This window comes from Carya illinoinensis, chromosome 3 (genome assembly GCF_018687715.1).
Source record: "Carya illinoinensis cultivar Pawnee chromosome 3, C.illinoinensisPawnee_v1, whole genome shotgun sequence".
NCBI lineage: Eukaryota > Viridiplantae > Streptophyta > Magnoliopsida > Fagales > Juglandaceae > Carya > Carya illinoinensis.
The window spans coordinates 12823339-12841346 of NC_056754.1; the positions used below are offsets into that span (position 1 = coordinate 12823339).

At 35.4% G+C, this 18008-nt stretch overlaps 1 protein-coding gene across 3 annotated transcripts in view; it reads right to left on the bottom strand.

The window, feature by feature from the left end:
* LOC122303305 (twinkle homolog protein, chloroplastic/mitochondrial) overlaps positions 1–16690 on the bottom strand; it is a 39962-nt gene extending 23272 nt beyond the window's left edge. The window contains exons 1-15 of one of the 3 annotated variants that reach the window (XM_043115020.1): positions 16365–16690; positions 15732–15965; positions 15327–15460; positions 10393–10448; positions 10257–10314; positions 10037–10150; positions 7958–8041; positions 7087–7167; positions 6461–6526; positions 6262–6378; positions 4434–4481; positions 4265–4350; positions 4109–4169; positions 3384–3566; positions 2048–2179 (exon numbers count right to left, since the gene is read on the bottom strand). In XM_043115020.1, the coding sequence (XP_042970954.1) occupies positions 2048–2179; positions 3384–3566; positions 4109–4169; positions 4265–4350; positions 4434–4481; positions 6262–6378; positions 6461–6526; positions 7087–7167; positions 7958–8041; positions 10037–10150; positions 10257–10314; positions 10393–10448; positions 15327–15460; positions 15732–15965; positions 16365–16542 (1632 nt within the window). In that variant the 5' untranslated portion in view covers positions 16543–16690. The remainder of the gene's footprint in view (positions 1–2047; positions 2180–3383; positions 3567–4108; positions 4170–4264; positions 4351–4433; positions 4482–6261; positions 6379–6460; positions 6527–7086; positions 7168–7957; positions 8042–10036; positions 10151–10256; positions 10315–10392; positions 10449–15326; positions 15461–15731; positions 15966–16364) is intronic. The other 2 variants (XM_043115019.1, XM_043115021.1) reach the window with 2 other exon arrangements.
* Positions 16691–18008: the final 1318 nt, after the last annotated feature.

Here is an 18008-nt window from a genome sequence, read left to right on the forward strand (position 1 = left end):
TTCAATATGACCTGCATCTGCCTCACAAAACAATACAGTATCATCTGCAAACAGAAGGTGAGAGATAATGATAGCACCATGATTGCACCCCACGGTAAAACCTGAGAAAAAACCAACCCCTACTGCCTTCGACACCATTCTGCTTAGGGCCTCCATTATCAAAACAAATAAGAGATGAGATAAAGGATCTCCTTGCCGCAGCCCCCGCGAGCTATTAAAAAAAACCCACTGGATCCCCATTTACTAAAACCGAGAATCGCACCGTTGATACACAGTGCCTTATCCACTTCCTCCATCTTGCCCCAAAACCACATCTATCCAACATATAAGTCAAGAAATCCCAATTCACATGGTCGTATGCCTTCTCCATATCAAGTTTACACAAAATACCTGGGATTCCGGACCTGATTCTGCTGTCCAGACATTCATTTGCTATAAGAACTGAGTCTAGAATTTGCCTCCCCTTCACAAAGGCATTTTGAGATTTCAAAATGATTTTTTCCATGACCGTACTCAACCTATTGGCAAGAACCTTTGAGAGCATCTTATACACACTGCTCACAAGACTAATTGGTCTGAAATCAGGGACCTCCATTGCCCCAACCTTTTTAGGAACTAGAGCAATAAAAGTTGCATTTAAGCTTTTTTCAAAATAGCCATGTGCAAAAAATTCATGGAAAACCAGCATTACTTCTTCTCTCACCACCTCCCAACAAGATTGGAAGAAAGCCATAGTGAAACCATCCAGACCGGGTGCTTTATCTTTATTCATTTTCTTAATCACTTGGTGTACCTATTCCTCTTCAAACGGTCTCTCCAACCAAGCTCTACTAGATTGATCTATGGCCTCAAAAGCTAAGTCATCTAAAGTCGGCCTCCATTCATGTGGTTCCGCTAGCAAGTGTTGAAAATGACTAACCACATGTTCCTTTTATCACCTCTTGGTCTGAAATATTTTCCCCATTAATGTTCATGGACTCAACGGTATTGAATCTCCTATGCGCATTAGCCACTCGGTGGAAGAATTGTGTACACTTATCCCCCTCCCTTAGCCACAAAGCCCTTGATTTTTGTCTCCACGACATTTCCTCCATTAAAGCCAGTCTTTCTAATTCAGCAATTACTTGGACCTTACGGTTATTCCCCTCCCCTACACCCTCCAAGGTTTGTAACTCTTGGAACAAGTTCTTTTTCTGAGAGGTTACATTACCAAACACCTGTTCATTGCATATCTTCAAATCTTTCTTCAAAGCTTTCAGCTTTTCCGCCAAAATCTTGCTCGGATTGCCAACAAAGGAATATGAACTCCACCATTGCCTAATCAATTCCACGAACCCCTCTACTTTTAGCCACATGTTCTCAAATTTAAAAGGCCTTCTACCCCCTTGTATCCCACCACCATCTAGCATAATGGGAAAGTGATCCGAACATAACCTCGGGAATCTTTTCTGACTTAAATCGGGGTATTGTGATTCCCACAAAGGAGAAACGCTGAGCCTAAAAAACTCATTCACCCTCCCTTTTTTCCTGATAAAACCCCGCATTACCAGTACACCTCAAACACTCCACCACCTCAGCCATCCAACTCACCATCCCTCTACTAAGGTAAAGAAACTTCATCAACTTCCTACTTTCATAAATACAAAAGAGATTTCCACCTTTCCTGCTAAAAGTAAACAACTTTGCTTCTATGGTCTACCCATAATCTGGCCACATTACCCATCTTGCTAAAAAACTCCAACCCCAGAAAAAGATAGAAGGAAAAAGAAATGGAAAGAAAATTTAAAAAGAGAAGGAGAAAACAAAAAAATTGGATGGATTAATGGATTATTTCTGGTGCTTCATGAGAGAGAGAGAGAGAGGTTTGACCTGAAGAGTTTTAACAAGACGTACAAGGTACAGGTTTGAGAAATTTAACAAGAAGATGTACCAAGTACAATCCCAGTAGGGAAGAGTTTCCACAGATTGATGCGAACGTACACAAATATCATAATAGCCCCATATAAAAAATATATTCGAAATCAAATTTGACCATAAATTGACTTACCTTGTTCTCCATAGAGCAAAGTGCAAATTTCCAACCAAAACTTTCATTAAGATTGCACATGAGAGCATCAATCCACTCACTCTTGCCTGAATTGGGAACCCCAGTTACTATAGTCAACTCTCCTGCCACAACCTGATTAAAATAACGTTTAGAACAACTGAACAAGAGCAGAATGTTTTCACACTACGCTCCAACATAACCACACGTGCATTTCTGCTGGTTAGAACATACTATTAGTAATATGAAGAGTTGTGAGCATGGTTAGAACATACTGACTACTAGGAATTTGGAGAGTTTGTGATTGTTTATATTTAGATATGAATTCATTTGTTATTATTGTAAAATCTATATCTTCACATTAATAAAGTTCTCATTTACAGATAAAAAAACTATATCTTCAAAAATCATAATCCTGATCAATTTATTTGTTATAATACAAATCATACTAGACTGATCTCTTTCAATTATAACTATAGAAAACCACTTACAAAATCACTAGACTAATCAGTTTAGAGACTTGGGCCAATTTGAAAATTATAACTGGCACCGTATGAGGTTATACAAATAAAGTTTTCAGCTTGTAAGTAGGTTTTTCTCATTTGTATACATCCTGTATACCTGGGCTATGCCTATTTACTTGAATAAAATTTCTCTTATTAATTATAAAAAAATAATAATAATAATAATTCTTTAAATAAAAAAGTACAAATCTAATTTCAATTACTTTTCCAGTCATGAAATATAGCCCCGCATAGGCAGAATATAGAATATCACTACCAATGATGAACCAGGCCTTTTTTGAATAAGACCTCTATTTCACATTATGCATCCAAACACATTTCTCCCTTTTTTTCCAAAAGGCTTAAAAACCGATTACCAAGCATGTAAAAAATCAATGTATCCACTTGCAATTCCCTACTTTTTGAAGGCAGAACAAATTGAAACCATTCCCAAATAGCTCTAAATCTTGTATGTGGAGAACCTAAACATAAGACTCATGTTAGGCTTAACAATATTGTCACCAGAGAAGAACTTAGGTCCCGTTTGGTTACACAAATGAACTGAGATGAGATGTTTTGAATAGTAATGAATGAAATATTGTTATAATATAATTTTTTAATATTAGTTTTATATTGGGATTTAAAAAAGTTCAATTGTTTATTATATTTTGTATGGGGATTTGAAAAAATTGTAATGAGATGAAATGAGATTTTTAGTTTTGGTTAACCAATCCAGGCCTTAGTCAGAAAAGTTTACCGATTTAAATAGAGTCATATAAGTTAATGCCACAAAACACCTGTAGACTGAATAAATTATAATGCAGGTTTGTACTTACATTATATAACCCATTCAAAGCCCTCCACCCAGTTGAGAGACCAAACTCATATCCATGAGTTCTGTGATAATAGGCATCAATTTCATCAAAGTAGTTATTAAAGTTGAACAATCCACGTATAGGGTATAATTCAGCATTCTCAATGACTTCCTTCAGTACATCAGAACCCAAATACATGAGAACCTGTGCACATAATTGCAAGAGATAAGATAAGGTTAGTGAGCCTGATTATCAGAGATAAGGGTTAGTCCAATAATTTCAAAGCAAATGACCCGGTTACAACTTAAATGGCTTTTCAGAATAAAATTTCCATGTCAGGGCCCATCAATGATAAGACAAGAATGTGTGGAAGTCCCAAAAGTACACCATGATCATACCACATGATGAATAGGCAATGCTTATTGTGTGAAAATATTTATTGCTCATCAGCATGATATATATCATATCAGCATCTTATTGATTCAAGGATAACAGATTTACAAACAAGGGAAACCACAGAAACATGTCCCCAGCTTCATATGGTTAGATATACATAATACTACAACAAGAAACTTGCTGGCTTTAGAAAACCTAATTAACTCAATCTTATTATAGTAAGCATATCTGGTTCAGGCTGAGAAGGGAAAAAAAAAAAAAAAAAAAGCATATCTGGCTCAGAATAAGGTCTTCAGTCTGTCCTCAAGGAGACGTAATGATGTACATCTATGCAGACATAAATAACTGACCTCATTTGCATCTTTGAAATGATCTACTTCATTTTTCTTTGGCCATGTGACTCGCCAGCATCTGCATCACATGGTCCAAAAAAGATATTCTTAAGAAGCCTTCTAAAGATTGTTTCAGATTAATAGTATAGAATAATCATAAAACATCATGTAGACCTTTCCCTTCCAAGGCGGCGTGCAAGCTCTTCAGCTAAAGCTTGACCAGGTTGATCCCCATCAGTGGCAAGTATAATACGTGATGCCTATCAATGCCAATAAAATATAAAAATAAAGCTTTCTACAATTCCAAGTTCTAATTAAAAGCAGCAGACCTATATCAACCAACCTCCTGCAAGTACTCTTTGCAGTTCCACAAATACTGATACTTTGTATCCTAGTTTACAAAAATGCAAAGCAAAAGCATTAGGTAAAGATTTTTTAATAAGTAATGCAAATTGTATTAAAATAGCACAATGACACAACCCAAGTACACAGGAAATTTACAAAAGGATACACCCAACTTGAAGTCCAGCAGGCTAGATAATTAGAAGCTGTCATGAGCAGCCATCCAAGCATAGACATTGTTGAAATTTATGGGTTAAAACTGTGTCACCGTCTCTCATGATTTTCAAAAGTTCAGGAATCACATTCTTGCTAGACACACCACATCAAGCACAAAGGGGTCATCCTCCAAACATCTGAATTTCTAAGGCCCCATTTGGATTGCAAGATGCTCCCATCTCATCTCATCTCATCCCATCTCATCTCAACATCCAAACACCACAAACACAAAATACTTTTCAATTTCAAATGTTCAACTTTTTATCTAATCATTAACTAATCATTACAACTTTCCCAAACTTTTAAACAAAACACAAAACAATTCAATTTTTTCAAATCTCAAAACAAAAATAATATTTTTTTTGGATAATTAATAAGAATTTTATTATCAAGAATAGGCATAGCCCAAGTATACAGGAAGTATTAAATAATATTAAAAAAATATATTCTAATCATATTTAAACTTTATAATATGTTTATTCAACTTTTTCTCTCTTTTCCAAAAACCCCATAAAACATCTTAACTCAACTATTTCACTACCATTCACAAATCATTTCACTACTATTCAAATGAGGCCCAAGACTTCCACAAGGATTCCACCAACATACCAACAACTCCATCCTCTAGGGCACAACCCACTCAAATCCAAAAGTGCTGAACACACAAGCCTCTATCCAACTCACAATGTGGTAGAAAATGACCGATGGTTTCCCCATTTTGCTTGCACATACAATACCACTTGAATACTACAATATGCCTCTTTCTAAAATTTTCCATTCGCTAAAATCTTTTGTAAGGACCTGTCGGTGCAATCTAGCTGTGAAAAGGCAGACTTGGGATGAGCTGTGCATATTCAAACATCCTGGGTTCAATTCACACAAGGAGTGTAGCATGGAAAGTAGCTAGATAAAAATTTAAACATGGGCTTATATTACAAACATCCAGTACCAAGAGTGCAACGCAAATACATATATATATATATATAGTAGAAACTACTTGAGAACATAAATAAAGTAAGGCCCATCTCTCCATCTGAGTGAAGCTTACACTATAACAATCTCGTTCATACAAGAACACAAGCAGCAAACTGAGGCTCATGGTACGGGAAATTACATTGATAACAATAAATTCTACCAACCCCCCTCAAGACTTGGGCTTCTATTTTTAGAAACGTCCCCATGCCCCCTGAAGTTTTTATCCATGTAATAAATACACCTTAGCACCGCTCATATATTGTTAAATTATGAAAAAATATTATTAGGGAACAGAGCATCATTTCCAAAGAGCTAAGTCTATGATACTTCTCAAACAGTCAAAGCTCAAGAGAGATTGGTGTATTTACTCAAACAGTAGACATTTACAGGTCTCAAGAGTCTGTTTGCACCCATTATGTTAGAATTCTCTCAATGTGAGTACATCCTTCCTGTTGAAAGCGACGTCATTTTATGGGGGTAATTTTTGGACACAGTCAAAATCCAAGTTTTAACAAAAATATAACTAGATTAGCATTCATAAAAAGTAATAGCATTGATCCAACTCAGATTTTTTTTATTGGTAATGACTTTTAAATGGCTAATTTGCTTCTTTTAAATGACTTTTAAGAAGAGAAGACCTTTTCTTCAGGTGGCAACTCCTTTGTAGAAACAGATGGAGGGGCACCATCTGGGACACTCACACAATTTCGAAATCCAGCTTCTTCCATTGCAAGCTTGTCCATTTCACCTTCAACCTATAATAATTAAGCAAAATAATAATTATAGGATGAGATGATGTTGACGTCATTTAATATTATAGAAGAATGGAAGCCATACAATGATGATATCACTTTTCCCCTTAATGTCATCAAGCCCATAAAAGATCTTTTCAGTGTCTGCTTCCTGAAATAAAAGCAGATCTATAAGACAATTGATTCAGTTCAATTTCAAGTATCTAAGGCAGAAACATGTTATGACGTACCAAGAAAGTAATCATAATCGGTACGAGAGAATTAACAAAAAACTCAAGCCCATGTTAGGAGAAAGTAGAAGTCCTCAACTGCAACATGTTACAAGGCCACACCTTTTTCTTTCTGAGCTACAAGATCACACACTAAAGGAACAGAAGGTAACCTTCAATTACTCTCTGGAGTTTTTCCACAAAAGACTCCTGATTAGACAACCATAGTAAATGGATAACTTCCACTCACATATTGGGCAATGATCAGAAGTTTTCATCATCCCACCCGCAGGTTTCTAAGCTAATATAATTTCCTCAAAAGAACTTCAAGTGTAGGAGGTTTTGCCCATCAATCTAAAACACTTTTATAATAATAGATTCTATGGTACAATATAAACCATGCCTTCCTTTCTCTTTTCCTTTTTATTTTCTCACTCAGCATATCAAACATTGCATGTTTATCACATGATTTAGATAGCTAGAGTAATTGTTATGATCAAACCTGCCAAAAATTCTTGCTAATGTCTCGATACTTGCAACTAACAAGCTTTCCATTTCGCCGATAAGTAAATGCAATTGCAATCTGCCAGTAACATTACAGAAGCAATCAGAAAAACAGAATTATTGTCCCATTTAGGCTAGATTTTGCCAGTTTTGTTATTTAGAACTGAGCTTTCAAGTTTTCAGTTTCAAGGGAAAAAAAAAAAAAAAAAAAAAACTAAAAACTAAACTCACTTTTCCTACTTCTGAATTGAGAAGAATAAAAGTGCCATTTTCTTTCAAACGTACAGTTGAATTTATTCTCAGTTCTTTCCACCTTCATCTTTTTTTAACCACAACTATCAATTCTATTTAACTCGATGTAAAGAAACTATCAGTTTCATGTATGTTACTGGGTAGTTAAATGCTACAGAAATGAATCCAGATGACTGATCCAAAAAAAAATAACCATGCAACCCCTTCTTTCTCACCCATAGACAAATATGGACTTATTAAACGTTGCTAATGTTTTTGTTTTATATAAGATAGCTATTGTGAAAAGAATTCACCTAATGGAATAAATTCTTTACAAAAGATAGATATCATTTCTTTATACGTAAAGGTATCGAATTTTATTTAAAAAGATAGGTATAAAGTACAGAACACTAAATGGTAGTCATGCCTTCATGCTCCAATGCTCTAGTTTTTTCCCTCTTTTTGATAAGTGAAACTTCTATGGACTCATTATAGAAATCATTATATTACCACATTAATATCTCGCTCTAATCTAGACACAACTGAAGTCATCATTTTTTTTATAAGTAAAAACTGCCATCAGCAATATAATAAACACGCATCAGTTTTCTTTTGGTTTGTTCAGAAGCACTGTGCACCTGATCACCAGATTTCTTCTGCATTACTGCATTTCTCTGCAGTGTTTTCCATGATATTAACCGCTCGGCAAAATAAGCAACTAGCTGCAATAATAAAAATAATATTATATTCAGTACAAGCTACAGCAAACAAAATAGGATAAATCTATCCTTCATTGTCAATTCTCAATTGTTCTTCAACCACAATTCACCTAGAAAATAAACTGGAAGAATGCAAAGAAGTGGCCTTGTTCAGAATAAAATTAAATGGGTCTGCAACATTCTACCACAACAGCATGTTGACCATACTAGTTACATTCTTCCCTAAAAATCATTGGGTAACATCCATTTCACAATACCGTCAGGAAAGTTAGTCACATTAGGTTTTGAAGAAAAAAGTATTGTGGCATTACTTGAATCACACAAAAACAAAAAATTCCCTGATTGCAAGCGCTTAGTTATCACTAATCCATACAACCCAAATAATTAGTCAGAAGAATAATGGAAACCATCTTTGACAATTTTTTTAACAGTAAAAGTTGAAGGCCAAAACCATCTTTGACAATTTAACAGAGAAGGTTCTTTAAGAAAATACGTCAGCATGTCAACAATATTAGTCATATTCATCTATAAAGAATGCTAATGAGAAAACCACAGATCATTTGTTACTACACTGTGACGTTCCTAGTGCTTCATGGCAACCTGTATTTAGCCCTTTTAAATTGGACTAGGACACACCATAACGAGTGATGGACCTTTCCACATGCTGGAAAGGTCGGTTTGACAGTCGATAAAGTCAAGCTTTGTAGAAAATGATCATAATCTGCCTAATATGGTGCATATGGAGATTTTTTTTTCGTATGTCGGGGAACCTCTCCAAGGCAGGGCCCTTCGGACTGACCCCTGCAGGATTTATCCTGTGCACCGCACCCTCAAAAGTTTTCACCAGGAGGTGTGGCTCCAAATGATTGTTTGCACCCATGAGGTGTTGAACCTTGGACCTTGAAGGGAATGATAACCCAAGACCAAGGCCTCACCACATGGGCCAACCCCTTGGGATTGTGCATATGGAGAAATAAACAACCAAAACTTCAAGAATTGTGAGAAGACTGTGAAGGAGCTCAAGAATTTCTCTTAAGAACACTTTATCGTTGGATTTCATCATACATATGCTCTTCCAGCTACAGTTTTCGCCACTTTATTAATCTTTCTTTTCTTGCTAACTGGGCTATGACCTATGTACCAGGTTTGCACTTTTTTGCTCATTAATAAATTTTGCTCATTAAAAAAACAGTGAGCAGCATCTACATTATACAGTACCAAAAATTGTCTTGAAGAAGAAACACATACAGTATGCTACTGGATGCCTAAACACTTAATTCTCTCTGCCACTACCACAGAAATGAAAGCTTCTAGAGTTTTTTCTTCTGATTTGTAGAATACATGAAACAAGATTTTACATCCTTGGTCATCGTCCCAAAATATTAGTTTCTAGAGAGACCCTGGCACCTGCTAATGTCTTCTTTTTATATGTAAGATAATATTTATGAATAATTAAAAAGGCACGAAGTACACTAGCAGTATACATCAGATATGCCTAACTAGAGAGATTGTTGCCAAGAGCCTGATGGCCTAATGGCATATGACCCAATTCTCCAAATGGAAAGCCTAGATTCAAAACCCCCCGCCCCCTTGTATCAAAAAAAAAACTAGAGAGACTGTTAAAGTCAATGAATAATAATATATATGTATGCAAAGATGCAACTGAATGAGGACACCATGCTACTATTTAGGTTCAGAAGCATGGAACTAATATGCATTTGTAAAAAGCAACAATTAGAAGCATCATTTGGTCCACATCAGTAAACCTGAAAATGATCCACAAACTAAATTCTTTCCATGTAATTGGGAATAAAATGACAAATTGTGCCTTTTGATGAGACTACTTCTGTTACATATTTACTAATGAACAAATGCATTATTTTATGGAGAGAGGGGTAAGCAAATTATTAGGGATACATAACAGCAACAGCCCAAACCATCTGAAGTGACTTCAATCTGACATAAGGGAAAGTGGTAGAAAAAAGTTAAGCTTACAACCTCATTACAAAGTGGTTCTAATTGCAGACTCTCCACTGTGATTTCTCTTTTACTCTTAAGTCTGGTTAACTGGCTCAAAGATCCAGAAGATGGCCTGCTGCTATCTGCAATTGCCTGCAACCAAGGGGATAACACTAGCCAGTGACCTTCATGTTTAGATATTTTCAAAATCACAACCGGGGACAGATACGAACCACACAGAGATGAGGAACTATCTTACTCTTGTACTGCCTTTCCATCCACATTTTGCACGGAAACACATCCATAAAGCAGCACCCCTGAACACTCAAATATGTGCAACATAAAAATTCTTGCATTTGGCTAAGAATAAACTTAAAAAAGCACAAGAAGCATACCCATCATTTGTAACAAAAAGAGATAAGCTCCTTTCCTCTGAACCCCCACCATTGCACTAACATACCAGAATTAACCAACAAATAAATACAAATTAGTACTAGGAAAAAAAAAAAAAAAAAAAATGAACAAAACTTTTTCACACTCAAAAGAAAAGCCATGCCCAAATGCATATCTAAGTTGGAATTGAACCATTTTATGGTAGAAAAATATACCCATGGCCCAAAATTTCTGCAACATAATATGATTTTTCAAGGTTCAAATCCCCTTGGGCGCAAACAATCTCTAGGGGCCACCGAACTAGGAGATTTTCCCCTTGAATTACCCGAGGAGCACTTACGAGAAACTCCTTGCCGAGGGCCTGTGCACTCCTAGGATTAGTCGGGACGCTATTCCCGGATACACAGTGCCAATCAAAAAAAACAAATCAAATGCTCAGATAATTTTCAAAAACCAGCAGATGCTACTTTCTTCATATTCTTTCTAATTGAATTGGCAGCTTCACTGAGCAAAATGATTCCTTTTGTTTCAGAAACTCACACTAAAACATAATAACTCATATACTGATTTTGGGACAGTGAAGGATGTTCCCATCAGGCATCAAGGAGAATACAAAAAGCACAAATGATGTCAGGCTCTTTCAGCAGAGTAACAATAGACGATTCATCTTTTCTCCATTTTTTTATAATTATACAACCAAAGAAAAGAACTGTTCTCTCTTACAAATAAAATTGGTCAAAATGTTCTAAAGAGTACCATTGCAAGCATGAAAAGCTACTTTAGAAGACCCAAAGCACACCAAATCTCATTCAAAGGGATGTTATATGTTTGGGAGCCCTCAAAGCCATATAAGATAATACTTTGTACTTATCAAAAAAAAAGATAATACTTTGTGAAAATTGATCAGTCCTAGACAGAGTCCCCCCTACCTCATCTTCCATGGCCAAGTCCTTAACAGCAATGTAAGAAACTCACCAATCAAATCCAGCTGCCAATACGTAAAGCCCTGATGGAAAGTAGGACTCACTGGAAATGTTACAGAGGCACAACTTCCACTTATTTTGCAATGTAAAATATTGTGCAGGATTGTCTGTTTCAAGTTTGCAGCAAATGTAGCCGAAAAATTTTCTAAATACTATACATTGTGAATAGGGCTGTATTTGAGCTGAGTTCATGCAAGTTAAGGATGTTCAAGCTTGGCTTGATTATTGCAGTCCTAGTCCCGATGAGGTGCATCATGCGGTTAGTGATGGCAACAAATAAAGCTCCTAGTCCCGATGGTTTTCCGATGGCATTCTTCCAAGTTTGTTGGAATATTGTAAAAGAAGATGTTATGCAGGTCTTTCGGGAGTTCTATTCTTCAAGAGGTTTGAAAAATGGCTCAATGCAGCTTTCATTGCTCTCATCCCTCAGAAACATGGGGCTTCGAGTTAAAATATTTTCGTCCTATGTAACGACCTGATCTAATATTATTAGGGATGAAATATGGAAAAATTTAATGGGTCGTATTGGAATAGTCCACGGGCTATTCAGTTATTGAGGTTGTTGGATTTTTTATGGGCCGCATTGGATAAACTGCGAGTTATTATTTATTGGGATTTAGTTAAGCACAAAGGCCCAAAATTTTATTTTAAAGTTGTTAAGATTTAGTTGATGATTTTGGAGAATACTAATAAGCCCATAATTATAGAAGTCCAAATAATATTAAAAGGGTAATTTTAGAAAGATCACGAGCCCATAAATTACTATGGTAGAGTATAAGATTTTCATTGGGCTAAATAATGGAACAAAAGCCCATTTAATATTTATGGAACCAAACCAATGAGTACTAGGGCCTTGTTTATTTATGAACTCCAAGCCCATGAAAGTCTTCAATTCCAAACACAATAGGGTTACAATTCTACAGTCCTCTTCACACTAAAATTTCTTAAACCCACTGCCTTCTATATGTTTAAACTCATGCATGTAAGTCTTCATCTTTAATCTATAGCCTTAAGGTTGCCGCACTGCACACACACCCTTCACAAAAGATTTCCTCCCAGCCACAGGCCTCCTCTCCCTCACCATGAAATACAGCCAGCCAGGTCTACCAAGCCCCTCCCCATGTACAGCAGGCCACCCTCCAGCCCCTTCACGTTGCCAATTAGAAGTCCAACAGAGATGGTGTAGCACCACCATTTGCACACTCAAGATAGGAATAACCACCCAGCGTGCACCATAGCCCAGCCTCAAAGCCCACGTCGGAACAAGCGTGAACCACCCAAAACAATGCCCAGCTGCCGTGAACTGCCCTAAACCACCCTCTTCCTCCACGCCAACAGCCTCCCCGCACTCAAACACCACCATACAAGATGCCCAAACATCCTCTTTTTTAGCACACAAAAAACAGAACAACTAAACCAGCCACTGCACTCTGCTGCCGACAATGGAAGCTGCCACCCACTGCCTCGTTTGGTCGTTGTTACACCATGGGCCTCCCCCTACTCCATCAAGCATACATAAGCCACAGGCGGGGCACTGAGCCATTGCACCACAGCAATCCATAGCTATTTCATCAACCACCTTGGACAACCGTCAGCTAGCTACTCCACGGGCCACCAGCCATTGCTCCACGTTGGAAAAGACCCCTCGGTTCTCTCTCTACCTCTCGGTTTTCCCTCATGAGAAACACTGTGAGTCTCTGCTCTCCTCTCTCTCTCAATATCATATAGATAGTTGAAGACCTTTAAGCCAAATTACTTATATGCCCCATTCTTTTAGTCACAGATGGTTAATTAAATATTTGTGAGTTATGTAAGCACAAATTCAAGTCATGCAGTGAGTATTACAGCCTAAAATAATTGGTTTATGGATTATACAAATGTTAAATGGGCTTAGATTTATGTTTTATGGATTAAACGGGGAATTTCGATTTATGAGAGTTCAAACTCCAAAAAAAAAAGGTTAGACTATTTTTAAGGTAATTAATGGAACGTCGAAAATTAAAGTTGTAGATTTATGGCTTTAATGTTAATATTATGGAGTTAATATGATTTTAGGATTTAATCGGGTAATTATTTGGAGACATTATATGAAAATCATGTATTTAAGGAGTGACAATATTTTAGGGTTTTGAGGATTTTAGGCTTTAGGGAAATATATTATTTCAATATCCCAAGTTTTAACTTTGAAGTACGTGATAAATTAAAAATTTACATAAGTTATGTTTATTTTATAGGTAATCAGCTTCGCTCCAGAAATACTCGATTAACACTACAAGGTAAGTGGCATGATCATTCCCTTACACATATATACGGTAAACGCCATATCTTTTATAAAAGTATTATGTATGTAAGCCTCCATTGAAAACCCTTTGTATGTACCCAAGTCATGATTAACTTATAAATGCCATGATTTTATGCATAAGTTTCACATTAGTTGCATGACACATGCATCAAGATATTTTATGAAAAGTCATGCATGATTTTATGTGAAGATTTATGCATTAAAATATTTATGAAAAGACATGATTTTATGTGAGAGTTATGCATTAAAAGATTTATGAAAAATCATGATTTTATGTGAAGAAACTTGTATAACGACATTTTATACAAGAATGCAATTTCATTTGAAATATATGATATGATAAGGCACGATTTCACTTGAAATATATGATATGACAAGTATGCAAGTATGATTATAATGAAGTATGAATGATACATAACAGCCCATGTTATGATATGAATGATAGCCTACGTAATAGCTATCCTTGAAAGGCTATTTGGGAGTGCAAGGTACGCCCCAGAATTGCTTTCTTTGTTTGGACAGCATCTATTGGGCAGATTCTCACCTCGGGTAATCTGAAAAAACATGGTCTCATTATTTCAGATTCGTGCTATTTGTGTAAGAGTGATGGGGAATCAGTTGATCATCTCTTATTACACTATGAAGTGGCCCAGTGTTTATGGAATGAGGTCTTTAATAGGATGGGGGTGGCATGGGTCATGCCTGTAAGTGTTAGGGATCTTATGTACTACTGAAAAGGCATCTGGGGAAATGCCCAAATCGTTGTTGTGTGGAGAATGATCCCTCACTGCATTATGTGGTGCGTGTTGTTGGAGCGAAACAAGACGTGCTTTGAAGATATGGAACATTATGTGGCTGACTAGTACTTTGCTCGTAACTCTTACTAGTACTTAGTTGTAATCAAGCATGTTCTTTGTATACCACTAGCGTACTCGGGCTATGCCTCTTATATCAATAAAATTTACTTTTACCTATCAAAAAAAATGAAGACAAAACCATATGTTATGGGCATGTTTCATTGTCAGGTTGTACATGCTGGTAGTGCACCCAATGTGTCTTCCTTATGTATGGATTCCATAACCCGCAGCCACAGGCAGAATCAAAATCTGCTTAGATTCGCTAGCCCTAACTCACATGAGTCAACAGAGGGTACCAGCCTATGACAAGTGAAAGACAAGTTAACCGAACAAATCGAGCTACCTGTTGAGTACACTTACTTCTCCAACAATTTATTTGATTTACTTCCATGTTAGATACTTGTTTTAACCTAAGTAAAAAGAATCAAGAAAATCATTAGTCTAAATGCCAAATTCTGCTAAGCAAAGGCAGTACAGCTGGCATATCAAATGGTTTCCCATATAGAACCTCATTTTTACTTCAAGTATTGCCACCTAGGTTTTCTCCCATAATTCAACTCAATTATTTTCTGCAACTGGCTTTCTACAGCTACATTGCTGATATTTTGGATCATATTACAACATCAAAGTACATACTCCATTCATATACTTAAGAAATTTGAAAATACAAATAAATTGGTACATGACATGACAGATTTTATATGTTTAGTAAGAACAAATGGACCCTTGAAATACTTAAAAACCCAATTACCACAAAGGACAAAAAAATATTATGGAAGCAAAACTAACATTACCATTGGACAAAGCAAGTGGTTGTATTGCCCAGGCACACATATTTCACTATCCATGCCCAGCTCCTCCAGTTTCTGCTTCAGAATCTTCAATTGTACCGAATCAAGCCCATTTTCTGTTGGGTTCTCCATATAAACTTCAGAAAGGAAAACAAGTCAAACAAAGGTACCCTCTTCATATAAACCAAATGTTCCCACTGACATATACCCACACCAATATTGGTCCTCTAATCAACTTCTCCAACAACAATAAAATCTACAATACTCAAACACGGAACATAGCCCTTATAGGAGCTCTGACAAACAACCTTAGTTCTCAAACAATCCTAACAAATACTGACGGTATCCACAAGCCCTCCAAGCAATATAATCCATAATGACATTGTATGCATTTTAAGCGGGAAATACCTGGAGGCGGTATATTGGCATGAGAGATAGAAGAAAACCCATTAGTGTTAAGGGGGAAAGGTTGAATGTTAGAAAAGGGTTTCGAAGAATGGACAGAGAAGAGGAGTCTGCGGATGTGAAAGAGGTGTCCGTGCGAAGAAGGGACTGATGGGATTTCGAAAGAAGTGAACTTGAACAAGTTCTTGGAGCCCATCACCCAACCCTGGCTTTTGGTGTGACCCCCCTTTTGAAGCCCTGTCATAGGTGTAAATGTAAAATCATTTTAATTCGAATTTAATTAATCTTGAATTATTCACAAATGAGAACTACTCCCTCAATCCCATAAACAGAACACAAACATATGGTCTATATAACTTATAGAAGCAACATGGCAAAATACATCAGAAGAAAATGTCCATTTTATTTTCTTTTTCATTTGTTTATTATCTACATACAAAAAAAAAGGAAAAAAAAAATGCCAAGAAAGAAGAGAAAAAAAAAAAAGTTGATATGCAAAATATGAGATAAACAAAAAGCTATACAATGGAGGAATGGATTGGGGTTGAGGATACACAATATGCTTAAACCAAACAGGAAATGAAATAGCGTTTTCGAGTGTCTGCTAGTGGCTGGTGAGGCGAAGGAAGTAAGTACCCGGTGGAGGAGGGACCTTCGGCTTCAAAAAGGAAAGAGTGGTGGCATTAGAGAGAGAGCGGGAGCAAGCACGGCCTAATCTCCTGGGTGAAGGAGTAGAAGAAAAGGAGGAGGAGGAAGAGGATAAGAAGGGAGTATACTGGAGAGGACGACACAGACACTGCCGAATGAGTGGCATTATTTTGCCTATTCTTAGGGTTCTTGCGTCCTGACCAGACTTCCAACTTCTACAGAGTGAGTCCCGGCCTTCTCACTTCATCCTCGAGCGGAGGCGCGGAGTAGCCAGGGTTTTTTGTTTTTCGACAGTTGGTCCGCATTGGTCTTGGGATTTAAAATTTGAACCCTTTTTTTCCCCTAGGTTTAAAATTGATAAATTTTTCGTTTCTACTATTTTATTTAATAGTAAAATAATTTATAAATATTATTAAAATAATAGTCAAATAATTTAAAGATATTTAAGAATAATTTAGAGACAGTTTGAATTAAAAAATAATAATCTCATTTCATCATTATAATTTTTTAAAATTTTTATATAAAATATAATAAACAATTTATTCTTTTTCAAATCTTAAAACAATAATAATATTAAAAAATAATATTGTAACAATATTTTATTCAATTTTCAATTTTAACATTTCATCTAAAACTATCTCATTTAATATTACTATCCAAACAATCTCATCAATATTTCTTTTCATCAATGCTCTACCTAAAATAATTACAAATAAATTAAAATAAATTATTTTTTTATTAGTTTAATGTGCATGGAAATAGAAACCCTTAAAGATAAGGATACATTCGGAAAGTGAAATGGGATGAAAATTTTGTGATTAGTGGTAAGATAATTTATAAATAGTAGTGAAATAGTTTAAGTTAAGTATTGTTTAGGTTTTGAGAAATGAGAGATAAAATTTTGAATAAAAATATTAGAAAATTAAAATATTGTTAGAATATATTTTTATAATATGATTTTTGTTTGAGTATGTAAAAAAGTTGAATTTTTTTATTTTTTGTGTGAAAGTTTTGGAAAGTTGTAATGATTAGTTTGAAAAAGTTATAATTATTAGTTTGAAAATTTTGTATTTGAATTATGTTTGGAAAAGATATTAGATTAGGTTTTTGGGATCATATCTATTTTCAAACAAGTCTTAAGAGCTTTGCTATTCATCATTCCCATACATCATAAACCACATTTTTTTTACTTTTTTCTTTTTACTTTTTTTTGTTTTATTCTTTTTAAACTAATTAAATTCTTCTACTCATTATCCATATACCACAAATTTGGTCAGAGAAAAAAAAGTGTGGTATATAGAGATGATGAATAGAGTTTTTCTAAAACTAATTATGGAGCAACTCCAAATTTTTATAGAAACCTTTAAGGTCTCGTTTGATTACACAGATGATATGAAATAAGATGTTATAAAAATTAAAAGTTGAATAAAATATTGTTATAATATAATTTTTTAATATTATATTTATTTTGAGATTTAAAAAAGTTGAATTATTTATTATATTTTATACAAGTGGTTTAGAAAAATTGTAATTATTATATGAGATGAGATGAGATGATCTTGTAACGATCCAGCTAAATAGTTTTAAGGTTTGAATATTGATAATTTTATTTTGCCTAAATTATATTTAATT